This window comes from Thunnus thynnus, chromosome 22, assembly GCF_963924715.1.
Source record: "Thunnus thynnus chromosome 22, fThuThy2.1, whole genome shotgun sequence".
NCBI classification, from domain to species: Eukaryota; Metazoa; Chordata; class Actinopteri; order Scombriformes; family Scombridae; genus Thunnus; species Thunnus thynnus.
The window spans coordinates 18433847-18461835 of NC_089538.1; the positions used below are offsets into that span (position 1 = coordinate 18433847).

Consider the following 27989-nt stretch of genomic DNA (forward strand, 5'->3'; position numbering starts at 1 on the left):
AGTCCTGACCTCAACCCCATTGAACACTTGTGGGATCAGCTTGGGTGTGCTGTTCATGCCAGAGTGACTAACACAACCACATTGGCTGGAGATGCCAGGCTGTTATGGCTGTGTATAATTCTTCCGCAAACTACTGAGGCTCCTGTTTGTTAAAAGAATAAATCATTAAATTGCCAATATGTCTTGTTTCTTCAAACTTCAATCATCTAATCCACCAAACACCAAACAAGAGTCAATGGCAGAATAAGCTGTTTGGCATTGGCAGAGAAGATTTGGCATTTTCCATGGGCGCAACCCACATACTCAGCTCTACTGCTCATCCCATAAATGCATGTTCCTTACAAATGTGGCACCATTTAAAAAGGAAATAAACAGGCTTTCCAACAGTATAAGATTTATTGCCAAGAAGCATTGTTACAACAAAGAAATAATCTACCAAACACAAATTTCCTTACTTTTTGTGCTATGTTTATTAATGTGGAGCACCAGGCAACACTTTGTCCAGATCAGTGATTTGCATTAAAAATGTTTTTACAATAATCAATATTAACCAATAAGTTTGATGTACACATAGGCACGGGGTCTTCTGTGGTTCTTTTGCAACAGTCTACTGCTGGTTGCACAAAGTTTAACCAGCATATCTGGCGTGCGTAATTGTGCCTTGATAATGTACATCATAATTCCAATTAGAGACTGCAGATGAAACAGATACCTACTGCCTTCAGAATGCTTTACAGAGAGTCACCACAGTAGAGTAAAGCTGTCAGTATATGATGCTAGCTGTTGTGGATGACAGATGCTGGAAAGAATCACTCATTAATCTTTATTCAGTCTCGCTGGGATTTATGCCATACCAGGAAAAAATATCTGGAAAGTTTATTGACGAGCTAAACACAAAAAAAGAGGTTTGTGTGATTTCAGAGAGGTTTATATGGATGTGCCTTCAACAAATAAAGTGACAAACTATTGTTACTTTTTTAATATTGTTAATATATTAACACTTTCGACTTGCTCTGAGGAGGAGAGCAGCGGATTTATTCTTGACACCCAGACTGCAGTGCGCTGCTGGATTGGCGTCACTGCACCATCTACTGCGCCTCTCCTTCCACATTCGCAGGGCGAGTCAACAAGATAACAAACCGGCGCGGTAATGGATAACAGCTCAATGGTGCACCACTGCGCTTCATGCCCCGCACCAGCATGAAAATAGGGCCCTTACACTCCTGTAAAAGTTTCACATGCAAAATATCACTTGAAGTATCAAAAGTGAATTTACTCATTAGACAAAGTGGTCCCTGTCAGTGTTATATTATTGAATTACTGAGTCATGAACTGGTCAAGGTGAAGCTAATTTTACCTACTGTATATACTATTATATACTATGTATATATATTTTATGAATATTGCATGTAATTTTTTTCTTTTTTTTCTTCTTCTTTTTGACATTCATTAAGGAACAAGGAACTGAAAGTCCAAGATGGCGAGTGAACAAGCGCTGTCCACAGCTAGAAGTGGGGAAATTTACATGGGAAGTGAAATGACAGATTCCTTCTCACTGTTGGATGTTGTCTGTGCGGATCAGTTTGAACGAGAGTCTTTAGATCCAAAAGTTGTTGCAAAGACGGAGGAGACCTTTTACAGAGGTGCCCCTCCCAAATGGTTAAACTTTCACATTAGTGAACAGGCTGAGTCAGGCGGCCCTGGAACTTCTTTCATTAAAAGAGATGGATATGATACACTTAAGCAACAAATTCAGAATAAAAGAAAACCTGGAATATCAACTGTTAAACTGTTCCACCAACCAGGATGTGGAGGAACCACACTGGCCATGCAGGTTTTGTGGGACTTGAGGAAAACCTTCAGCTGTGCTGTTTTAACAGGCTCAACCTCAGACATCACAAATGTTGCAACGGAGGTGGTCCATCTTTTCACAGCAGGGAGTCGGGGCCACCAGAACACCGTGTTGCTGCTACTGAATGATGAATACATTCTGGAAAATCTCCAAGACAGCATTATGGAAAAGATGGCTGAACAGAAGATAATTACACCAAAAGATAGGCCTGTGGTGATTTTGCTCTGCTGTGTGAGAAAGGATGAAGTTCTACAGAGTGACCATGTTGTCCTACAAAAAGCACTCTCTGACACAGAGAAACAAAAGTTTAATGAGAAAAAGAAAGAGCTGAGCAGAAGGTACGAGGATAAATGTGGACAATTTCATGGCTTTAACATAATGCAACATAATTTCTCTAAAGAGTATGTCAAACAAGCATGCACAGAATTCAGTACAGTCCAAAGAGTAAATATACCACTGAAGACTCAGCTTGCTACCTTCCTATCCCTGCTGAATGCCTATGTACCAGGCTCATATCTCCTGGAGTCTCAGTGCCTGGAATTCCTTAAACATGAAGACTCCATCCATGGACACCTTTCACTGGAGGACAGAATGGAGCCCTTTAGTGATCTTATCATCACCTTCCAACACGATGTAAGATCTGAAAAAAAGTGTGCATGGCTCACCCAATGATAGCACAGTGTTGTACTGAATTGATGGGTGAGGCAGGTGTGACCAGAATTGACACTGCAAGAAGGTTCTTGAACCGTCTTTGTAAAAAAGAGGTTTCTCCAAGTTTCCTTAGTTTCGTCAAAGACATGCTGACCAAAAGAGAGAGGAAAACAGAGGAGAACCAAAAAAAAAGAATCAATAGTGATGAGAATAATAAGAAATACTTTACTAATCCCAAACGAAATTTAACGGTCACGACAGCACTACCAGCACACATCACACACAACAAGGTTGAAAGGTTAGAAAGGTTTTCTAGACTGATTCTCGATATTCAAAGGAAGGAGCGGAAGTCCAAAGTCGAGATTGCATCCGTTTTAAATATGGCATCAATGATATTTGTACAAAATCCTTTTTTCCCACAAGCACTTGCTCGTTTTTATTACATCGAACTAAACGACTACGATCAGGCAGAAAGGTGGGCAAAAGAAGCAAAGAAGAGAGATCCCAAAAATTCATTTGTTGCTGATACACTGGGCCAAGTCTATAAGAACCAACTGAAGAACAAAATGTTTCCTACCGAACCAATAGAAATTCTACAACTTGCCAAAAAGGCCATTGAAGCTTTCAAAGTTGAGGAACAACTTGCTGAAAATGAACATGGCACAGACATGAAAAAAAATGGCAATACCAGAGGCTCACAGTTTTTTAACACCACAGGGCAGGTTGGCTACCTGCAGGTTTGCAACCTTGTGTACGACCAACTTGCTGCTCGGAACAAAACCTGGAAAAAAGTTCTCACCAAGAATGTGTCCATGGGCTCTGTCCTGGGATCATTAGGAGACAACAAACTCCGCAGATTTGAAGGTCTAATAAGCAGCCTCAGAGACAATGTCGAGAAAAAATGCAACTTTTTAAATGCCTATCTTACTTTCTCAAAGCCTGGCATTCAAAAAGATGATCCATCATACATTCCAAGTGATGTGTCATCATGCTACTGTAAATATACTGAGCATCCACTACCTGACCTGATTTTAGATATGATGAATACATTTGAAGATACTGTTGAAGAGAACGTGTCACCAAATGATGCAGACACCCCTGAACCTCACATTGTTGCTCTTCTCAAAGAGTGGCCGAAGGACGACAGCAATTCCTCTGACCTAATGCTGTTCACTGAAAAAATTAACCACTCCTATGACAGTGCATATGCAAAGTACTTTCGATCAAGGTACCTTCGGCCCTTATTTTACCTTCATAAAGATGAGGCTCTGAGCAGAATTGTTCCAACAAACCAACAGGAAAAACTAATATTTCATGGAGAAGTCCAAAACTACAAATTGCTTGCAACTTTAGGGGGCATGAAGATCATGGTGAATGCAAACATGCGAGACAGCCTCTGGGTTCAACGTGATGTTTCCTTTTACCTTGGATTCAACATCAGAGGTCTGGTAGCCTTTGACATCCAGACAAAGAACACCAAACAGGGTAGGAAAGTCATTAGAACTAAGAACATGAGAGTTGATGAGTTCAGTCTACGGCTGTAGTCAACCAAAGAAAATTTTGGTCGACTGAAATCGTACATAATCTTCAACTAATCGATTAGTCGTGGGGATGGGGGCATTAAAAAATAAAAAATGTTAATTATAATTATAATTATTTTTGGCCTGGCAGGGGTTCTCGTTGTTATAATTCTAGGATAAACACTGAGTCAGTAAATGTTCAGTAAATGCTCAGTAAACATTGAGTACATTAATTAATTACTTAATTAATAACGTTTTCTTGATCTGATTCACCAGATTTCTCACTACCAGCGCTCCCTCTCTTCGTTCACTCTCTAGCTCGCTCGACCACAGATGCTCTTTCTCTTGCTGGTGCTCTCTCTCTTTTTCTCTCGTCTTTTTTTAAAGTGAGTCAGGAAGCCGACAGCACAGACTACTTTACTTTTAACATTATCAAACGAAGTGTCCTCCCCTCGTCCTAGTAACGTCTTTGTCTTCCATCATGGTAGAGTTTACAACTCTGATCAGTCTGATCTGCGGCTGTGATTGGCCACCAAAGACGAGAGAAAAAGAGAGAGAGAGCTGAGAGCACCAGCGAGAAAGAGAGCAGCTGTGGTTCGAGCGAGCTAGAGAGTGAACGAAGAGAGGGAACGCTGGTAGCGAGAAAGCCGATGAATCAAATCAATAAAATGTTATTTTCTAATTGTTTCACAGCGGTTACGTTTTAAAGCAAAAACACACCAACAACTCCGCTCGACCCTGCGGCTATATGCCACACCGCCTGATTTGGTCTGAATATGGCCTTAGACCCATCAGTCTCCATTAGGTTGGGCGAGTTCAAAGTTGTGAAAACAACTTTGAATACACCGAAGTTGTGTATTCAAAACATTGTGTTTTGAATACACCCCTGTTTTACACAGGTAATTTGTTAGTCTGTCCTTCCCGCCGCAGAAAATAATGGATTAATCCTGGAAAACTATTGATATAGCACTTCTCTCCTTATAAAAGCAACATGCGATTATTCGACCAATGAGAATTTAGTCGGACGAGAGCATATCGACCAATTAATCGACCAGTCGACTAGGTGACTACAGCCCTACTTCAGTCATTCAGAATTTTAAAAAACATAGCTGTAGATTGGAATATGAGCAGGTTTAATTATTTCGTTCTGTGACCTATTACACCCTATACTTTAACAAGATAATCAGATAAAGGGCACAAGGGCATTGTTAACACATGCATTATGAGAAACCTGTGATTCAAATTTATACTTACAATTTCTCCATCCAAATCTTGCCATGCTCATTCTAAGTAATTTATTCAAATATGTATGTAATATGTATATAGGATGGTACTTTTGGGAATGCTTTATTTTATGGGACCCTTTGTTTCTTAGCATTCCCCAGAAAGGAATTCATAGGTAATAAAGAAACTGTTGCTTTAAACTATTATGAGATTCCTGAAAAGGACCGTTTAACTACTAAATATAGGAAAAGTGTTAAATTTGTACTTTTTCTATAATAGATATCTGCCAATCTATTCTGTCCCATGTGCATGGCTTTACACGAAGTGACAGATAGCTAAACAGATGTACTAGGCACTGAAAGGTTTAAATGATGACTCAGACATGGAAGTAAAGTTGAGGTCTGTTTACATGTATATCTTCGTCAACTTGCTTTTTTACAATGCTTCTCCAGAAACTCTGTGAAACTGAAAGTAAATACACAAGAAAACATTCTTAATGTAAGTAAAAAGAGTGTAGAAATGTAAATACTTGATACTACATAATAAGACAGATGTTTGCACTATATGTTTCCAAAAAAGGGATTTAGGTAATTATCTATAAATCTCCCCAAATATGAAATAAAACAACAAAATATGCATCAATCCTTATCCATAAAGACAAAACATGTAACATAAACTTACAAACAAAGATTCCTCAAGGTTTAACACAGGTGGATGCAAAGGATTAAACAGAGTTCTGGAGCACCTTGCTGCGCAAAATCTAAAATCAAAATGGCTTGTCTTAAACTATGACCTTACCCATGTGATCACAAATAACCAATAAAGAACAAGTACAATCAGCTGACAGCAATCTTCAAAGCAACCACTAGGAAATGCTAAAATGCTCTTCGTCTACATGTAACATAACACAATCTATTTGACTTTTTCAAACAATAAATTTCATAGTTGCTGCAACATTCTGAATACTGACTGCAATACATTTAGTAATCCAATTAAATATAAATTTTATTAAATGTTTTCCTCTATTTGTTGAATTGTATGCTTAATGTATTAATAATTTACATCTGCACTGGATAACACATTATTTTTTCACATCACCTTTTGACATTAAAACAGGTTCATTGAAAATACAGACAGTGACATCAAGCTCACACTAGAAGATGAAGAGAAGCACACTGTATGGACCTGTGCAATTTCCAAAGGTTAGTGGTTTTTAAATAATTAACAACAACTATCTTTACTACCTTAAATGTATTAAAGAAAACATTATTTGTTAGTGCAGCAGAAATCTTGTGTTTTCTGAATATATTTCAAGCAAAACATATAGAAGCACTAACTACCAAATGAACATTTAATTCTGCATTTTATTCCAGATGAGTACCAAAACTAAAACAGTGGAGACAAACACCATGAGGACGTAACAAAAGGAGGAGCATTCTGAAGAATTGCATCGCACTGAAATTGTAAGAGAAGAGTCACAAAATGACAGAACATCTGTATTTATTATTTATCTGTATCTATTCTGACTTAAGTCTTCGCAAAGAATCTATTCTGTGATTTTTTTTTATATCCGAGGTTCCAGATTTTAGCATTTTCTTTTATGAATTTATGAGATTTATGAAACTATAAGAGGCAACATGCAAATAACAAAAATATATATTCTCACTGTAAAATAATTGTAACATTGGGCTTTTCATTCTTATCTTTCCTTTCTTCAATGTAAATATTCATTGTTTTGCAAGATGTGTCAAGAAAACCCAATTAAATGGTGAAGGACACACTTTGGTGCATTTTAAAAGGCACAGATTATGTTATTTACATTTTTTTCATATTGTATCGGACAGTTTTTAAGAAAATGTTAGTATGTAAGGTTTTGCTGCAATGTGCTTGACAAAGAAAACAATAACTATAGATTAGTGTGATTAAGGAGGAGATTGAAGGTTTGTTCTGTTTGATCAGTACAATCAAAAACCCAACAGAATGTCATCAGCTAAATGGTTTGACCAGAATAATGTGACATGGAGTACAAAAACTTTAATATAAAATGGATGAATTATTTTAATCCTGTGTCATTGATTTTTTTTCCCATGTTACCTCTGTCCTTTTCTAATCTTGTCTCTGTGACAAAATAAGTATAGACCACAGTCTATACAGTCAGACTTTTTACTATTTTTTTAAGATTTTTTTTAATTTTTTTTTTTACATTTTTTACATTAAAGTTTTACTATAAAATAACAGAAACTTGCCTTAATTTTACATTCAGCAATAGGATGTGTATTTTCTGTATTTAAGATAACATATTTGGGAGGAAAAATAAGACTCTGTTTATAAGCAAACTGACATCTGGACACCATCAATAAATGTCCAGTACTACTGTTGTCACCATAACTCAATGTACAAAGCTCAGCTCAAGTTATGAAGTGTTTATACAACCACCAGTGCCAGTTGCAGTAATTAAATCCAAATCTAGTGAAACCTGATGAACAGGTTTAAATAACCACAGCAACAAACTGTTGATGGAAAAAACTGAAGGGATGCATTGTTAAGTTTCCTCATGAGAATTAAAGATGCATTACAATAAACCCCTAAAACTGTCATTTGTTTTATTTTATCACAAGGAATATATGGTTTTTGACTCTGTTTTCTCTCTTTTTCTCTTCTTTCATTTTTTGTTTATAGCTGAGATGATTAAGAGATTAAATTCTTTGCATGTCTTCATGTCACCAACATTTCATAGATCAGAGATGAACTCACCTCACCCTGAAATGTAAATCCTTGCAAAGCATTTCCAGTGAAACGATACTGATGCAACAATACAGAAAGGTATATTATACCTTCTATTTCATCATCCTCAATGCCAAGATTTCACTCTTTAAAGTTTTCATGAACAGTACCTGATTTTGTTTTAATATCATTATGTTCGATATTTTTGAATAATAGTTTGATTATTTTTTTGTGTCTTGCAGTGAGTACAAGTGTAAACATATGTATCTCTAATATAATTAACAAAGCAAACATCAATACATTTACAACACCTGACTTACTTTCTGTTTAAATATTCTGAATAAAACATACTTTGGGATTTTGAGACGACAAACTGAAATTGTAACCAGAACATCAGTTAACTTTCACAGATTGTTTTCAAATGTTTACTTTTCTTTTTTCTTTTTTCTCAAGAAGGCAGCAAATATTACCCTGAATGAATCCTACAAACAGTTTGATCATAACATAGTAATTATTAATTGGTATTTGCAGTCTATCATCTGTACATTTCTGTGGTTACACCCACCTACCTTGGGTGTGGCGTGTTGCGATATAAAGTTCAACCACCTTCAGGGCAAAGTACACAGGTACCAGTCTACAGATACTGAATACATGACATGTTCACAAGACATCAGAGATCTCATATGGAAAAAGGTAAGAAATAAATCTCTATTAAATGTAGTTGCAGCTAGACTGTTAAGTGAAAGTTTAATAAGCAAAACTCTAATTAAGGTTTAATTTAAGCACTTCTATTGTTTATTTATATATTTGATTTAAACTGTACATAAAAGTGAATGATTAAAATAATAATAGTTGTGAAATTTACAATGAAATTAGGATAAAAGCAGAACAATGTGATTGAATAATAAATCTAAACTAAGAGAATGAGGAATGTTTCAGATCAGAATAATTGGGGATTAGAAGAGTTGAATGTAAAAACTGTGTCCTATGATTTTGCTTAAAAATGTCTACAGATTTAGGGCCATATTTCTGTGAGGTTTAGATTACAGTCAAGTGCGCCCTGTGCGGGGTGTTGGGGCTGTGCCCAGCGTACTTTTGCTATTTCTATGCACACTTGTTACAGGCAATAAAGGCTGGGTCAGGGCGTACTGACTGTAAAATGTGGTGAAGTAATTTGCATGTTAAACGTTAAATCTGTTTGATTTTACAGTTATAACTGCTGACAGTTAGGAAAGGAAAGAAGTGCTTGTTTAATCTTAATGTTGCAACATACATGTGATCCTGGTCATGATTGTTTTTTGTTTATTTGTTGTTTCTTTAAATGATACACTTTTGTATCAAATTTAATTAAAAAAATCCTGTCGCTAATTGCAGTATGTATTAGTACTGTATTGTAAATATAAATGTGGAGCACCTGGCGGCACTTTGTCCAGATCAGTGATTTGAATTAAAAACTGTTTTAAATAATCAGTTATAACCGATAAGTTTGATGTACACATAAGCACAGAGTTTTCTTTGGTTATTTTGCAATATTCTGCTGCTGGTTGCACAAAGTTTAACCAGCGCATCTGGCATGCGTAATTGTGCCTTGATAATGTACAACATCATTCCAATTAGAGACTGCAGATGAAACAGATACCAGCCGCCTTCAGATGGCTTTACAGAGAGTCACCACAGTAGAGTAAAGCTGTCTGAGTTATGTATTGGTCGAGGTGAAGCTCATTTTACCTACTGTATATACTATTGGATATTTTAAATTGTGCATCATTATATAAATGTTGCATGTAATTTTTTTCTTTTTTTTTTCTTCTCCTTTTTGACATTGATTAAGGAACAAGACACTGAGTCCAAGATGGCAAGTGAACTAGCCCTGTCCACTGCTAGAAGTGGAGAAATTTATGTGGGAAGTGAAATGACAGATTACTTCTCATTGTTGGATGTCCTCTATGCAAATCAATTCAAAGGAGAGTCTTTAGATCCAGAAGTTGTTGAGCAGACAGAGGAGACCTTTTACAGAGGTGCCCCTCCTGAATGGTTAAACTTTCACATTAGTGAACAGGCCAAGTCAGACTGCACTGGAACTTCCTTTATTAAACGAGATGGATACGATTCACTTAAGCTACAAATTCAGAACAAAAGAAAACTTCCAGGAATATCAACTGTTAAACTGTTCCACCAACCAGGATGTGGGGGAACCACACTGGCCATGCAGGTTTTGTGGGACATGAGGAAGTCCTTCAGGTGTGCTGTTTTAACAGGCTCAACCTCAGACATCACAAATGTTGCAACCGAGGTGGTCCATCTTTTCACAGCAGGGAGTCGCGGCCACCAGAACACCGTGTTGCTGCTACTGAATGATGAGCACATTCTGGAAAATCTCCAAAACAGCATTATGGAAAAGATTGATGAACAGAAGATAGTTACCTGTATGCCCGTAGCAATTTTGCTCTGCTGTGTGAGAAAGGATGAAGTTCTACAGAGTGACCATGTTGTCTTACAAAAAGTACTCTCTAACACAGAGAAACAAAAGTTTAATGAGAAAAAGGAAGAGCTGAGCAGAAGGTACAGGGATAAATGTGAACATTTTCATGGCTTTAACATAATGGAACGTAATTTCTCTGAAGAGTATGTCGAACAAGCATGCACAGTATTCAGTACAGTCCAAAGAGCAAATAAACCACTGAAGACCCAGCTTGCTACCTTCCTATCCCTGCTGAATGCCTATGTACCAGGCTCATATCTCCTGGAGTCTCAGTGCCTGAAATTCCTCAAACATGAAGACTCCATCCATGGACACCTTTCACTGGAGGACAGAATGGAGCCCTTTAGTCATCTCATCATCACCTTCCAACATGATGTACGATCTGAAAAAAAAGTGTGCATGGCTCACCCAATGATAGCACAGTGTTGTACTGAATTGATGAGTGAGGCAGGTGTGACCAGAAGTGACACAGCAAGAAACTTCTTGAACTCTCTGTGTAGAGATGAGATTCCTCCATGTTTGCTTGGTTTCGTCAAAGACATGCTGACCAAAAGAGAGCTTAAAGAGGACCAAGAAAGGTTTTCTAGACTGATTCTCGATATTCAAAGGGAGGAGAGCGAAGACCAGCGTGCATCAGTAGTCCAGAGTGCATCAGTTTTAAAGGTGGCATCAAAGATATTTGTACAAAATCCTTTTTTCCCACAAGCACTTGCTCGTATTTATTACATCGAACTAAGAGACTACAATCAGGCAGAAAGGTGGGCAAAAGAAGCAAAGAAAAGAGATCCCAAAAATTCATTTGTTGCTGATACACTGGGCCAAGTCTATAAGAACCATCTGAAGAACAGAGACTTCTCTGCTAAACCGAGAGAAATTCTTCAACTTGCCAAAAAGGCCATTGAAGCTTTCAAAGATGAAGAACAACTTGCTGAAAATGAACATGGTGCAGACATGAAAGAAGATGGCAATACCAAAGTCCCGCATATTTTCAACACCAGAGGGCAGTTTGGTTACCTGCAGGTTTGCAACATTGTGTACGACAAACTTCAGAACGAAACCTGGAAAAAAGTTCTCACGAAGACTGTGTCCATGGGCTCTGTCCTGGGATCATTAAGAGACAACAAACTCTACAGATTTAATGGTCTAATAAGCAGCCTCAAAGAAGAGGTCGAGAAAAAATGCAACTTTTTTAATGCCTATCTTACTTTCTCAAAGCCTGGCATTCAAAAAGATGATCCATCATACATTCAGAGTGATGTGTCATCATGCTACCGTAAATATACTGAGCATCCACTACCTGACCTGATTTTAGATATGATGAAAACATTTGAAGATACTGTTGAAGAGAATGTGTCACCAAATGATGCAGACACACCTGAACCTCACATTGTTGCTCTCCTCAAAGAGTGGCCGGAGGACAACAACAATTCCTCTGACCTAATGCTGTTCATTCAAAAAATTAACCGCTCCTATGACTGTGCATATGCAAAGTACTTTCGATCAAGGTACCTTCGTCCCTTATTTTACCTTCATAAAGATGAGGCTCTGAGCAGAATTGCTCCAACAGACGACAGACAATTCTTGCTGAAGATTGAGGATGCAACAGAAGACTTCATCAACTACATGACATACAACGATAAGATTTTTAAAGATCTGAGGGTTCAAAAACACCTCTTGAAATTTCATGGAGTAGTCCAAAACTACAAGTTGTTTGCAACTATAGGGGGCAGGAAGATCATGGTGAATGCCAAAATGCGAGACAGCCTCTGGATTCAACGTGATGTTTCCTTTTACCTTGGATTCACCATCAGAGGTCTGGAAGCCTTTGGCATCCAGACAGAGAACAACAAACAAGGTAGGAAAGTCATTAGAACATAAGAGAACATAAGAGTTGATGACTTCAGTAGTCCAATTGAATATTTTTTCCTCTGTTTGTTGAATTGTATGCTTACTTTATGTACAATTTACATCCACACTGTTTTGTTTCACATCAGCTGTTGACATTACAACAGGTCAGCATAACAGTCTCTTGATTATGTCTTTCACTATTTCCCAACAGTATCAACAAAGACAGTGAACTGCTTGCTTGTAAATTTTCTTTCCATGAAACTTCCAGACTATATGAATATTTTACGATGAATATAATGTTATGTGTTTGTATCTGCCTATGTTTCATAATAAGGGCCTCTGAGAATGTGTGCCTCTTGTGGCGGTGTCATGGTAAGAAATTTTTTTGTGTTGTTTTTTAAATCAAAAATGGTTGATTCAACATAAACAACAACCTCAAAAGTGTATGGTCTTCTAAACTAGGACTCCAACTGGACAGCAGCCACACCTGAACGCAGAACAGGGAATGCTCTCCCGACCTACAGGTAAGAACAACATCTTCATTACAATGTCACAGCACATGGAAAAAATAATATACAAAGATATGAATCTTGATATCATTTTTAACCACAAAAGTAAAAACATGATCCATCACATATTGTTTCATCAATGCTGTATTTGATACCGTTGCATTACATGGCAAAGAAGAACACCATGTTTTCCTTGTCATAACCTTAGGATGCAGTCAGAGGCAGGACACTTCAAATGCAGTGTGTCTGGGCTGCGCTGGGTTTGTAAGAAAAAAGTCAATTTCACATACCAGTTTAGATCTTGGGAGGAACACAGACAGAAGCTGGACACGGTGCATTGCAAACCAGGAGGTCCCCTGATGTATATCACTGTCACTGACGGAGAGCTTGATGAAGTGCATCTCCCACACTGGGTCTGTTTAGGTGAGTGAACATGTTAATAACAACTACAGAATTGACTCAGGTTCTTCAGCATGTGTATAATTATTATGACACTTCTCTTTTTTCCTGCTAAATGTCTTTTCTTCTTGCATCATGTTCAGATGGCTTCCCTAAAGTTTCAGACAAGTTTGCAGTTCTACACAAAGGACAATCTGGAAACTTTCTAGAAGAAGTGTCTGAGGTCACATCCTCACATGTCAGATTACTCCAGCCCAGCAGCTTCTCTACAAATGGAGTCCTGGTAACAGCTGAATCTCCAGTGAAAGCCCACTGTAACGTGTTGATTTATCAGACGAACCAGAAGAAACTCACACTACACATTCATCTGATCCCTCATGATCCTGCTCGACAACAGGTCAGTTCAGTTGTCACAATAATCACTAAATACTGTGTGAATTATCAGGAAAATTAAATTTGTTGTTGAAGCTGTGATACATCAAAACACAGGCAAAAACATTGTCTACTGTGACCATGAAGCACATTTAAGAATGAGATATTTCTTTTACAGGAAGTGGAGCAAATGGAAAGGGCCCGTGGATCCAGAATGATTCAAAAGCCAAACCCAGAGAAGTCACTAAAAATGCTGGCTTCATACATCCTCACAACTGATGCAGACGCTGCAAAAATTTCTCCTGTACAGTTTAAATTTTTTTACACTAATACACATGTCTGCTTAGCTTACTAGCTACTATATACCATGGGCTACTACAGTATCACACCATAACCTGTTTTGAGCTACAAGATATAAAAGTGATTTATTGCTATACTCTCTATTGCTACTAAGAGCTACTGAACATAAAATTAAAACAGATCAGTGATCAGAAGACTGTTCTATTTATTATTGGTATCATGGTTGATTCCTCCAGGGTCAACCCGATCTCCTAGAAATTACACTTATATACTAAATTGTTTTCCAGTTCCGTTGCTCTAACAAACATAATTGCTGTCAGTTTCCATTTCGAACAAGGAATGAGAAAAAGTAGTGAAATCCTACAACTATAGTTTGTTTCATGATTTGTTAACGTCGCCTCCTGAGTGGCTGGAAGTCTGCCATGATGCAGCTTCAGGAAGCTAACCAACCAGAACAGAGTCGGCTCATTGGGTGGGGGGCCTTGAAGAGAAAGGAGATAAAACAGCCTGTTTCACACAGAGGCTGAACTGAGGGGCTGCATAAATGATCAGTATAAGATAAAGTTTTAGATAGTTTTTTAAAAGTAAATGATGCAAAGATATTCCAGTAGAGCCCCAGATTGAAAATGTAGACCCCTTGCATAATATGTCCCCTTTAACATTTTGTCATTACAGTATGACAAAATGTATGTGCTGTTGCAATTTAGTCATTTGTAAACATAACAACACTAGTCATTTCCCTTAAAGTTAGTCAACAAAATATGTTGATGTTGAAGATTCTTTGTGAGGAGCATGTCTGCTTGTCTACTCTAATTTCTAATGAAGAAAACACTTGTATTTACTGACATCCTACCTGGACATTAATATGAAAAATTTGCAAATATATAACATATCTAATTAATAAAAGTCATGTCACAGGCTTTTCTCTAATCTCTCTGTTTTTCTCATAATATTTTTTCCACAGGTGGTACTCGGTATACCAAATTTCTTTAAGGTGTTCATTAAAAATGCAGACAGTGACTTCAAGCTCACACTACAAGATGAAAAGAAGCACATTGTATGGACCTGTGCAATTTCAAAAGGTTAGTGGTTATTAAATATTAAAGATTTCCAACACTACTATTTATACAACCTTAAATGTATTAAAGAAAATATTATTTTTTAGTGAAGGAGAAGTCTTGTGTTCTGACTATATTTCAAGCAAAACATATAGAAGCACCAACTACCAAATTAACACTTAATTCTGCATTTTATTCCAGATGAGTACCAAAACTAAAACAGTGGAGACAAACACCATGAGGAGGTAACAAAAGGAGGAGCATTCTGAAGAATTACATCACACTGAAATTGTAAGAGAAGAGTCACAAAATGACAGAACATCTGTATATTCTGACTTAAGTCTTCGCAAAGAATCTATTCTGTGATTTATTTTATATCTTAGGTTCCAGATTTTAGCTTTTTTTTTTAAATGATTTTAAATTTAATTTGAATTTCTGAGATTCATGAAACTATAAGAAGCAACACACAAACAAAGAAAACAAAGAAAAAATATATTCTTACTGTAAAATAATTGCAATATTGGGCTTTTCAATGTTATCTTTCCTTTCTTCAATATAAATATTCATTGTTTTGCAAGACATGTCAAGAAAACCCAATTAAATGGTGAAGGACACACTTTGGTGCATTTTTTAAAGGCACAGATTATGTTGTTTTAAATGTGTTTCATATTGCATTGCACAGTTTTTAAGAAAACATGTATGGAAAAACGTGACTTGAGGTTTTGCTGCAGTGTGTTTGACTAATGACTAAGAAAACAATAACTATATATTAATGTTATTAATGAAAAGATTGAAGGTTTGTTCTGTTTGATTAGTACAACCAAAAAACCCAACAAAATGTCATCAGCTAAATGGTTAGACCAGAATAATGACATGACAAGTGTTTTAATATAAGATGGGTCAATTACTTTAATCCTGTGTCATTGATTTTTTTTTCCCATGTTACCTCTGTCCTTTTTTAATTTTATCTCTATAACAAAATAAGTATAGTCTGTATCTCATCTGTTTTCATTTTCTCATGAGTCAAAAAAAAAGAAAATCAAAATAGATCAGTAATTGATGATTGTAAACATCTACAACTGAGACATTTTCTTACTTTCTTAAATAGTTACCAGTAAAAGTTTTATTTCTGCAAAAATAAATCTACTCCTTTTAAAGACAAATGTGTGGTATTGTATTGGTTGTATTTGCACATTCATACACATTAAGAATTTCAGGTGAAATTGATTAAATATATAGAGCATGAATTATTACTAATAACCAGACGCAACAATGTATACCCCTTCTATGTGGCGTATACAGTTGACCTGCTATCTCCCCCTTAACATCCCCTGTCCCCCCTTGAAAAAGACAAAAATAGGTCTTTTGTGGGTCTCAAGGATTAAATAAATAAAAAAGTTTCATGTAATTTTTGTAGGTTACGTTCATACTATGATATTTTGATTTCAGGAAGTGGTTAAAAGTGGATCTTAGGTTCTAGAATTTTCTTTCTTACATGATTATCATTCCTTTCATAGACAAATATTGTATGTTCATCAAAATATATGACTCATTTTTTAAGGGCGATAAGAAAACCTGCACAACCAATGTACATTTTACAGCATATACCATTTATAAAGTTCTTTTTCATATGGGTGTTGACACACATATTGCGTCATCCCCACAGCAACCCCAAATTGAAACATGATCCCACAGCTCTGAGTTGCGGTGTTTGACTATTTGACATACTGTATAAAATCACATGTGGGAGTGTAATACAAACTGATATCTGTTATAACCACTTTTTATACTTACTTGATACTATCAATTGTTTTTACATTTTTTCAAATGAGTCTGACAGATTAGTGCTGTTCAAGGACACCACAGTATTTGATGTAAGTAGGTTTGAGACAATGAGGGGATTGTTTTGGCTGAAACGAAACTGAAACTCTTCAGAGTTAATAGAAAGGAGGAGAAACGGGAAACGAAAGACAGATCACACAGAGGATGAGAGTAAAGTGGGCTGAGGTAAGCCGCTTCTGATATTGTTATTTTTTTTACTTTAAAGCACTTTATTGGTAGTCGCTAGAATTATGAGGCAATATAACGCACAAACTCTGACACAGATTAGATGTGTAGTATTCCTGTTTGGCAAAAATATAATTGAATCTTAAAAACCAATTTAAGCATTTGAAAGATAATTTTGATTTTCATAACTACATATAAGTACAGAGGTTTCTGTGGTTATTTTGCAAGTCTGCTGCTGGTGGCACAAAGTTGAACGAGCGTATCTGGCGCGCGTAATTGTGCCTTGATAATGCGCATTATCACTCCAATTAGAGACTGCAGATGAAACAGATACCAGCCGCCTTCAGATGGTTTTACAGAGAGTCACCACAGCAGAGTAAAGGCTGACAGTATACGATGCTAGCTGTTGTGGATGATAGATGCTGGAAAGAATCCTCATTCATCTTCATTCAGTATCGCTGGGATTTATGCCATACCAGAAAAAATATCCGGAAAGTTTATTGATGAGCTAAACCCGAAAAAAGAGGTTTGTGTGATTTCAGAGAGGTTTGTATGTGTGTGCCTTCACCAAATAAAGTGACAAAATATTAGGGAACATAAGTGCGTCGAGCTTTCAACCTGCTCTGACGAGGAGAGCAGCGGATTTATTCTCGACACCCAGATTGCAGTGCGCTGCTGGATTGGCATCGCCACACCCTTTAATGCGCCTTTCCTCCCACTGTGGCGCACCGCGAGACACCAACCGGCGTAGTCCCAGAGCGTCAAACATCGATGTTTTATCACGCCCCTCGGCGTCTGATACCGACGCACCGACGCACAAGGCATCCGTTATAGCGTCTGTCGAGACGCACCAGACCTCCAACAAACTCCAATGCAAAGCCATCCGCGTCATTATTATACGCTCAGAGCAACTGCTCTGGTGTCATGCCGAGTTCCGCTTACCGAGAACTGCATGCACCTCGCGGGAGCGCGCACAGCTAAAGGGAAACTTGCGTACCAGACATTGTGATGATGTTTTATGGCAAAGTAACGTTACTGTTTAAAAACAGTATTATCTTCTTTGTCAGGTTCATCTGAAATCAATGTTTTATTAGATTCAGTGTTAGTAGTATTTCCTCAATATGATTAGTCTGAAATTTACAAGGTTTCCTTGATTAATCTCTCAATATTTAGGGCAAACTCTTTGGTGTTCTTTGTTGATGTGTTTTTAAGCATAGGATTTCAGATAATTACACTCAAATGAGGTTTTTAAATGCAGAAAAAATAATCTGGGGTGTCAAATTCACTCTGTCATAGTCGATCAAATAAAGTATGTGATGAAAAAATGTGATTCCTATCAATTTTGATTTAAAGTGTCATTACTGAGTGTTAAGGGGTGTGTGCATTATTCAGCAGAACTGATTGTTGCTGCCGGCGTAATGCATCCCCTGTTATTTCAGCTTAGGTCATTATTAAATTTTTGAAATTCACACTATGGAGCCAAAACAGCCATAAGTATGTGCTGGTAAATCATTTGGTTCATAGATCTTCAGAAATAAAGTTATTGTGAGGATGCATTATTCAGCAGGTGTATTCTATTACCTGCTGAGAATTACATCCCCTCCTTACTCAGACAAAGTGAGTGTTACATGTATGAAATTAACATTGTCGAACCAAAACGGCCTAAAATATGAGTTGGTAACAGTGTTTTCCAAACCAGCTCGTAATACCATAATGTAAGATGGACTCTGTAATAGCGCTATAAGCTCACTACAATGTGGACCCCTAAATATTTGTAAGAAGTGACCTCTCTGATGTCATGGCCATGTATGGCAACAGAGCTCTAGTCTCCAACTGATCTGGGATCCAACATAATTTCTTCAGTTTTGTGTACATTAATGTGCAAGTGATGCTCATCACACCAGTCCACAAACCTGTCCACTTCAGCTTCATAGCTGGCAATGTTGGAGTTACTTGTAAGTAAACTTAGGGTAACAGTGAGAAAAATTGATTAGGCTGAGAGCTGACACAGTCATTTGTATACAGAGTTGCTTACTACTGTATCAGAAAATGCTGAATTAAATTTAGCTTGTTGTGGCCTATTTGATCAAAAAAGGATTAACCTTCAACTGAACTAATTTTTTAAGCAGGGTGTGTGGATGAATAGTATTAAAAGCAGAGCCAAAATCAATAAAAATCAGTCTGGCATATGCAACAGGATTTTCTAAGTGCTTCAAGACAAGGTGCAGTATTGTGGAGATGGCATCATTTGTGCTGCAATTTCTTATATAGGCAAATTGGTACTGATCTAGGGATGGCTCCACATCCTCATGTTGTTTCTCTGTTATGATCCTCCATTGATTTCATAACAATGGAAATTAAGGTCACTGGCCTGTAATCATTATATTCCTGGGGACAAGACTTTTTGGGAGCTGGAATTATAATGGTCAAATAAGAATAAAAAAACAATGACTGTCCAGCTTACTTTAAATGGAAGTCTATGGTGTAGAGGGGCAGTCGAAAAACCATCCAAGGCACTCTGATAGTGGGTTAAAAATCCTTAATACATGGACATACTAATGCATTTCGACTCAGGGAGTCTTCATCAGGATATTAAGTGCAATGAAGACTGCTCCTCTACACCATCGACCTCTGTTTAAAGTAAACTGGATAGTCATTGTTTTTTTATTCTTATTTGACTACTTGCCCTATTTCTGAAGAGCACTTGATTTTCTTTACTTCAACATTAGCAACAATAGTTTCCCAACCCAGTGCAGCACTCCTTATTTTTTTCCTTCATCATAAGTGACTTGGAATTATAATGGATTTTTTTCTAATGCTCTGGCACTGTGTGTGTATCTATAGAGAGCTGAAAGAGTTTATGCCAGGCTGATGTGGGTTCCTCAGCAAAATGTTAAAAGCAGACATGCCATCTGGCCCCATTGCTTTGTTAGTGTGCATAGTTTTAAAAGCCTTGGTAATTGTACATGGATCTATTAACATTCTGTCATCACAAACATTACAAGTTACTTTAGCTAAAACTTAACAGCATTCCTGAAAAGTATCAGTTTTAAATCGCATATAAAAATGATTCAGTTCAGTTTTGCTGTAAGCAAACAAGGGCTTCCTTCTGGAATCCATACTGGTCATCTCTCGAATTGAGTCCCAGAGTTTCTTTGTGTCAGATTTGTACAAATCTTGCCTATTCCTTGCGCTGTGTCTGTGCTGCCCTCAATTGCCGTTTGAGGCCCTCTTGTACAGCCTTCAGTCCTTTAGTGTCTCCTGATCTGTAGGCCATTTTCTTCCTATTAATACATTCCTTAATTCCTTTTGTGATATAGGTTTATTATTTGGATATCTCTTAATAGTTTTCTGAGATATGGCAGTGATTGATTCTGTGACTATGTCAATATCTGCATCCTGGAAGAAAATGTCCCAGTTTGTGCAGAAAAAGCATCTTCTTAGCTCCTCTGTATTGTCACTAGATCACACTTTTACAGTCTTAATTACTGGATAACTGGACTTGAAGACTGACCGATAGGTGGTAAGCAGCTGGATAACATAATGATCAAAACTGCCAAGAGGAGGCCTAGCTCCCTCTGAGGCTGTGTAGGCATCTTTAATATAACCGTAGTACTTGTCAAGAATGTTGTTCCTCATGCTGCACTTAACATATTTGTAAAAGCCTGGCAGGGATTTCTCTAATCTGCAATGGTTAAAATCACCTTGGATCAACATGGGTTCGTCAGGCTTATTTTGTAGATGCTGGTGGACACAGTCTGTAATTTGACTACTGGTAGGTAATATGTTCACAGGGTGTCTCTAATTGCAAAGTTATGGCACCACCTATCTTTAACGTAATCACAAACCCCTCCCCTCTTGTTTTACCAGAGTTCATCTCTATCAGAGTGTATGTGGGAAAACCAGTCGATTTGTATATAATTGTCCAGCACGTCATTGCATCATCTGTCCATAAAAACCAGCAAGCTAGACTTACGATACTCGAAGCAGGTTCTGACCTGTGCGCGCAGTTCATCCAACTTGTTTTTCAAGGAGCAAGGGTCACAGAGTTGCCTAGGCCCCACTTGTTTCACCTCCTGGCACGGCAAGAGGCCAGTCTGAACTGCCGTAGTAGCGTGGGTATGTCAAGGAGCTACAGCTTGCATCTCATAGAGATGCTAAAGGGTGCCTTGTGCGTCGCTCTCAGATGCTGAGGGATGTAACAAAGCATCAGTATTTGACATCCTGGGAATGAGAACAGGTTGGCTTGATGGTGCACCACTGCGCTTCGTGCCCTGCGCCAGCATAAAAATAAGGCCCTTAAACTCCTGTAAAAGTGTCACATGCAAAATATCACTTAAAGTATTAGCAGCAATATGCACTAAGTATCAAAAGTGAATTTACTCATTAGTTAGAGTGGTCCCTGTCAGTGTTATATTGTTGTATTACCGAGTCATGAACTTGTTGAAGTGAAGCTAATTTAACCTATTGTATATACTGTTGGATATTTTAAATTGTGCATCATTATATAAATGTTGCATGTAATTTTTTTCTTTTTTTTTCTTCTCCTTTTTGACATTGATTAAGGAACAAGACACTGAGTCCAAGATGGCAAGTGAACTAGCCCTGTCCACTGCTAGAAGTGGAGAAATTTGTGTGGGAAAAGAAATGAGAGATTCCTTCTCATTGTTGGATGTTCTCTATGCAAATCAGTTCAAAGGAGAATCTTTAGATCCAAAAGTTGTTGTGCAGACGGAAGAAACCTTTTACAGAGGTGCCCCTCCCGAATGGTTAAACTTTCACATTAGTGAACAGGCCGAGTCAGACGGCACTGGAACTTCCTTTATTAAACGAGATGGATACGATTCACTTAAACAACAAATTCAGAACAAAAGAAAACTTCCAGGAATATCAAATGTTAAACTGTTCCACCAACCAGGATGTGGGGGAACCACACTGGCCATGCAGGTGTTGTGGGACTTGAGGAGGTCCTTCAGGTGTGCTGTTTTAACAGGCTCAACCTCCGACATCATGAATGTTGCAACAGAGGTGGTCCATCTTTTCACAGCAGGCAGTCGAGGCAACCAGAACACTGTGCTGCTGCTACTGAATGATGAACACATTCTGGAAAATCTCCAAGACAGCATTATGGAAAAGATGGTTCAACAGAGGATAGTTACCAATATCCCTGTGGTAATTTTCTTCACCTGTGTGAGAAAGGAAGTTCTACAGAGTGACCACGTTATCCTACAAAAAGCACTCTCTGACACAGAGAAACAGAAGTTTGATGAGAAAAAGAAAGAGCTGAGCAGAAAGTACAGGGATAAATGTGGACAATTTCATGGCTTTAACATAATGCAAACTAATTTCTCTCAAGCGTACGTCAAACAAGCATGCACAGTATTCAGTACAGTCCAAAGAGCAAATAAACCACTGAAGACCCAGCTTGCTACCTTCCTATCCCTGCTGAATGCCTATGTACCAGGCTCATATCTCCTGGAGTCTCAGTGCCTGGAATTCCTCAAACATGAAGACTCCATCCATGGACACCTTTCACTGGAGGACAGAATGGAGCCCTTTAGTCATCTCATCATCACCTTCCAGCATGATGTCAGATCTGGAAAAAAAGTGTGCATGGCTCACCCAATGATAGCACAGTGTTGTACTGAATTGATGGGTGAGGCAGATGTGACCAGAAGTGACACAGCAAGAAGCTTCTTGAACTCTCTGTGTAGAGATGAGATTCCTCCACGTTTGCTTAGTTTCGTCAAAGACATGCTGACCAAAAGAGAGATGAAAGTAGAAGAGAACCCAAAGAAAAGAATCAATGGTAATGAGATTAAAGAGGACCGAGAAAGGTTTTCTAGACTGATTCTCGATATTCAAAGGAAGGAGAGCGAAGTCCAGAGTGCATCAGTTTTAAAGATGGCGTCAATGATATTTTTACAAAATCCATTTTTCCCACAAGCATTTGCTCGTTTTTATTACATCGAACTAAAAGACTACAATCAGGCAGAAAGGTGGGCAAAAGAAGCAAAGGAAAGAGATCCCAAAAATTCATTTGTTGCTGATACACTGGGCCAAGTCTATAAGAACCATCTGAAGAACAAAGACTTCTCTGCTAAACCGAGAGAAAGTTTGAAACTTGCCAAAAAGGCCATTCAAGCTTTCAAAGATGAAGACCAACTTGCTGAAAATGAACATGGTGCAGACATGAAAGAAGATGGCAATACCAAAGTCTCACATATTTTTAACATCAGAGGGCAGTTTGGTTACCTGCAGGTTTGCAACATTGTTTACGACCAACTTGTTACTCAGAACGAAACCTGGAAAAAAGTTCTCACCAAGAATGTGTCCATGGGCTCTGTCCTGGGATCGTTAGGAGACAACAAACTCTACAGATTTAATGGTCTAATAAGCAGCCTCAGAGATGAGGTCGAGAAAAAATGCAACTTTTTAAATACCTATCTAACTTTCTCAAAGCCTGGCATTCAAAAAGATGATCCATCATACATTCAGAAGGATGTGTCATCATGCTACTGTAAATATACTGAGCATCCACTACCTGACCTGATTAGAGATGTCATGAATACATTTGGAGATAATGTGGAAGAGAACATGTCACCAAGTGATGCAGACACCCCTGAACCTCCCATTGTTGGTCTCCTCAAAGAGTGGCCTGGGGACAACAACAGTCCCTCTGACCTAATGCTGTTCGTTCAAAAAATTAATCACTCCTATGACTCTGTATATGCAAAGTACTTTCAATCAAGGTACCTTTGTCCCTTATTTTACCTTGGTGAAGATGAGGCTCTGAGCAGAATTGCTCCAACAAACAATAGTCAGTTTTTGTTGGAGAATGATGACGCAACAACAGACTTCATCAACTACATGATGAACAATGATAAGATTTTTAAAGATCTTAGGGTCAACAAAAAACTCTTGAAATTTCATGGAGTAGTCCAAAACTACAAATTGTTTGCAGCTATAGGGGGCATGAAGGTCATGGTGAATGCAAACATGCGAGACAGCCTCTGGATTCAACGTGATGTTTCCTTTTACCTTGGATTCACCATCAGAGGTCTGGTAGCCTTTGGCATCCAGACAGAGAACAACAAACAGGGTAGGAAAGTCATTAGAACTAAGACCATAAGAGTTGATGACTTCAATAGTCCAATTAAATATGATTTCTTCCTCTATTTGTTGAATTGTATGCTTACTTCATTTACATCCACACTGGATGACAAACTATTTTGTTTCACATCAGCTGTCAGCAGAACAGTCTCTTGATTATATCTTTCACTATTTACCAACAGTAAACTTTCTTTCCATGAAGCTTCCAGTTAAATATTAGATACCAGGAAATAATCAGGAAACTGACTATGTGTCCATGCTTTACACTGTATCAGCAAAATAGCAAACAATATAGTGTAAAAATTAATATTTTACAATGAACAAATGTTAATATAATGTTATGTGTTTCTATCTGCTTATGTGTCATATTAAGGGCCTACAAGAAGCTGTGACTCTTGTGGCAGTGTCAAGGTAAGAAAGATTTTTGTCGTTTTTTTAAATCCAAAATGGTTGATTCAACAACAACAACCTCAAAAGTGTATGGTCTTCCAAAATAGGACTCCAACTGGACAGCAGCCACACCTGAGCGCAGAACAGAGAATGCTCTCCCGATCTACAGGTAAGAAAAACATCTTCATTACAATACCACAACACATGGAAAGTATGAAAAAAAATCAAAACTGTGAATCTTTATAACATTTTTAACCACAAAAGTAAAAATGGGATCCACCAGATATCCTTCCATCAATGTTGTATTTGATTCCATTGCATTTGATGGCAAAGAAGAACAACACATTTTCCTTGTCACAACCTTAGGATGCAGTCTGAAGCAGGACACTTCAAATGCAGTGTGTCTGGGCTGCGCTGGGTTTGTAAGAAAAAAGTCAGCTTCACATACCAGTTTAAATCTTGGGAGGAACACTGGCAGAAGCTGAATATGGTGCATTGCAAACCAGGAGGTCCCCTGATGGATATCACCATCACTGACGGAGAGCTTGATGAAGTGCATCTCCCACACTGGGTCTGTATGGGTGAGTGAACATGATGATAACAACTACAGAATTGACTCAGGTTCTTCAGCATGTGTATAATTATTATGACACTTCTCTTTTTTCCTGCTAAATGTCTTTCCTTCTTGTATCATGACCAGATGGCTTAGCTAAAGTTTCAGGCAAGTTTGCAGTTCTACACAAAGGACAATCTGGAAACTTTCTAGAAGAAGTGTCTGAGGTCACATCCTCACATGTCAGATTATTCCAGCCCAGCAGCTTCTCTACAAATGCAGTCCTGATAAAAGCTGGATTTCCAATGAAAGCCCACTGTAACGTGTTGATTTATCGGACCAACCAGAAGCAACTCACATTACACATTTATGTGATCGTTTGTGATCCTGCTCGACAACAGGTCAGTTCAGTTGTCACAATGATCATTACATACTGTGTGATGTATTATCAGCAAAGGATACATTTGTTCTTTAAGGTTCAAGGTGACCCTGAGGTACATTTAAGAATGAGATATTTCTTTTACAGGAAGTGGAGCAAGTGGAAAGGGCCAGGGGATCTAGAATGATCCAAAAGCCAAACCCAGAGAAATCCCTTGAAACGCTGGAGTCATTCATCCTCACAACTGATGCAGACTCTGCAGAAATTTCGGTTTGACATTCTTTTAAACTAATACACAGGTTTACTGAGTTTACTAGCCACTATATACCATGGGTGCTTACAGTATCACACCATAACCTGTTTTGAGCTACAAGATATAAAAGTTATTTATTGTTATACTCCCTATTGCTACCAAAAGCTACTGAGGATAAAATTAAATCAGTGATCAGAAGATTGTTCTGTTTATTATTGGTATAATGGTTGATTCATCCAGGGTCAACCCTATCTCCTAGAAATTACGCTTATATACTGCTAAATTGTTTTTCCAATTATGTGCTGTAACAAACATATTCGCTGCCAGAATTTTTTTTTTAAATGAACAAAGCGCTTCATTTGTGTACTGCACTTCGGAAATACAAGATACAGGATGTTGACACCAGAGACAAGGGTTTCCATCCTGAGTCCTGTGTGTTGTTAGGTTTAGGCAACAAATGCGCTTTGGTTGGGTTTAGAAAAAAATTATAGTTCCGATTAAATGTTAATAAACACATTGTGTCTCATCATCCACTGCAGACTTTTTTCTGTATTACACTAAGACCATGATCTTTCCCTACATTAACCAAGTACTGCCAGCGTCTAAACATAACCATAACACAGTTGAGTATTGCTGTTGTCGCTATCAGCAGATATTGTTGTGCAAGATCATATATTTTGGCAAAAAAGTTGGCACTGCACATTTTACTCATACCTTCGGTATAAACATTTTAGCAACTTGCCAAATACATTAAAGGGGACATATTTTGCTTTTTCTGGTTTAAATAAAGAACAAGAAAAAGTAGAGAAATCCTACGACTATAGTTTGTTTCATGATTTAACATCCTGAAAGTCTTCTGTGACGCAGCTTCAGGAAGCTAACCAATCAGAGCAGAGTGGGCTCATCGAAGGGGGGCCTTAAAGAGCCAGGAGCTAAAACAGCCTTTTTCAGACATAGGCTGAACTGAGTGGCTGCATAAATAAGGAGTTTTTTGAACTGTAAATCATGCAAAGATATTCCAGTAGGGCCCCAGAGGAAAAATGTGCACAATATGTCCCCTTTAATATTTTGTCATTACAGTATGATAAAATGTATTTGCTATTGCAATTTAGTCGTATATAAACATAATAACAGTCTGTATTTCAGACAAAAGATGGTAATTTCCCTTGAAGTTAGCCTTGTTGAAGAAAATGTATGTGGAGAGAATTAAAGTCTTAGTTAAAGCTGGTTTATTCTTTGTGAGGAGCATGTCTCCATGTTTACTCTAATTTCTTAAAGCCCTGTTTTTCTCTTAATATTTTTTCCACAGGTGGTACACAGTACACCAAATTTCTTTAAGGTGTTCATTAAAAATGCAGAGAGTAACGTTAAGCTCACACTAGAAGATGAAGAGAAGCATATTGTATGGACCTGTGCAATATCAAAAGGTTAGTGGTTATTAAATATTAAAGATTTCCAACACCACTATTTATACCACCTTAAATGTATTAAAAAAATATTATTTTTTAGTGAAGCAGAAACCTTGTGTTCTGAATATATTTCAAGCAAAACATAAAAGCACCAACTACAAAATTAACACTTTATTCTGCATTCTATTCCAGATGAGTACCAAAACTAAAACAGTGGAGATAAACACCATGAGGAGGTAACAAAAGGAGGTGCATTCTGAAGAATTACATCGCACTGAAATTGTATTGTGTCATTTTGTGAGGAGTCACAAAATGACTGAACATCTGCGTATTCTGACTTTAGTTTTTGCAAAGAATCTATTCTGTGATTTATTTTATATCTTAGGTTCCAGATTTTAGCATTTTCTTTAATGAATTATGAGATTTATAAGAGGCGACATGCAAATAAATGAAACAAAGAAAAAATATATTCTTAGTGTGTTTTATATTGTGTGGCACAGTTTTAAGAAAATGTTCATATGTAAGGAATAACTCAATGACTTGTGATTTTGCTGCAATGTGCTTGACTAAAGACTAAGAAAATAATAACTATGTATTAGTGTGATGAAAGAAGAGATTGAAGCTGTGTTCTGTTTTATTAGTACAACTAAAAACCCAACAAAATGTCATCAGCTAAATGGTTAGACCAGATTAATGTGACATGACAAGTGTTTTGATATAAGATGGGTCAATTACTTTAATCCTTTGTCATTGATTTTTTTCCCCATGTTACCTCTGTCCTTTTTTAATTTTGTCTCTATAACCAAGTAAGTATAGTGTGAATCTATGTATGTATTGATTATTTTCATTTTCTCATGATGTTGATATCTACAAATGAGACATTTTCTTACTTGAAATAGTTAGTAACAAAAGTTTTATTTCTGTAAAAATAAATCTACTCCTTTTA

At 37.5% G+C, this 27989-nt stretch overlaps 2 protein-coding genes across 2 annotated transcripts; both read left to right on the top strand.

The window, feature by feature from the left end:
* Positions 1-9728: 9728 nt before the first annotated feature.
* LOC137175184 (sterile alpha motif domain-containing protein 9-like) lies at positions 9729-12331 on the top strand. The gene has a single exon (XM_067580890.1). It carries the CDS (start codon positions 9824-9826, stop codon positions 12329-12331), a length of 2508 nt encoding a protein of 835 aa, XP_067436991.1. The 5' UTR covers positions 9729-9823.
* Positions 12332-16854: 4523 nt separating this feature from the next.
* LOC137174652 (sterile alpha motif domain-containing protein 9-like) lies at positions 16855-27967 on the top strand. Its single transcript, XM_067580073.1, has 9 exons — positions 16855-16946; positions 21513-24048; positions 24433-24470; positions 24557-24618; positions 24816-25030; positions 25150-25403; positions 25529-25651; positions 26944-27061; positions 27236-27967. Exons 1-9 carry the CDS (start codon positions 16926-16928, stop codon positions 27250-27252), a joined length of 3384 nt encoding a protein of 1127 aa, XP_067436174.1. The 5' UTR covers positions 16855-16925; the 3' UTR covers positions 27253-27967.
* Positions 27968-27989: the final 22 nt, after the last annotated feature.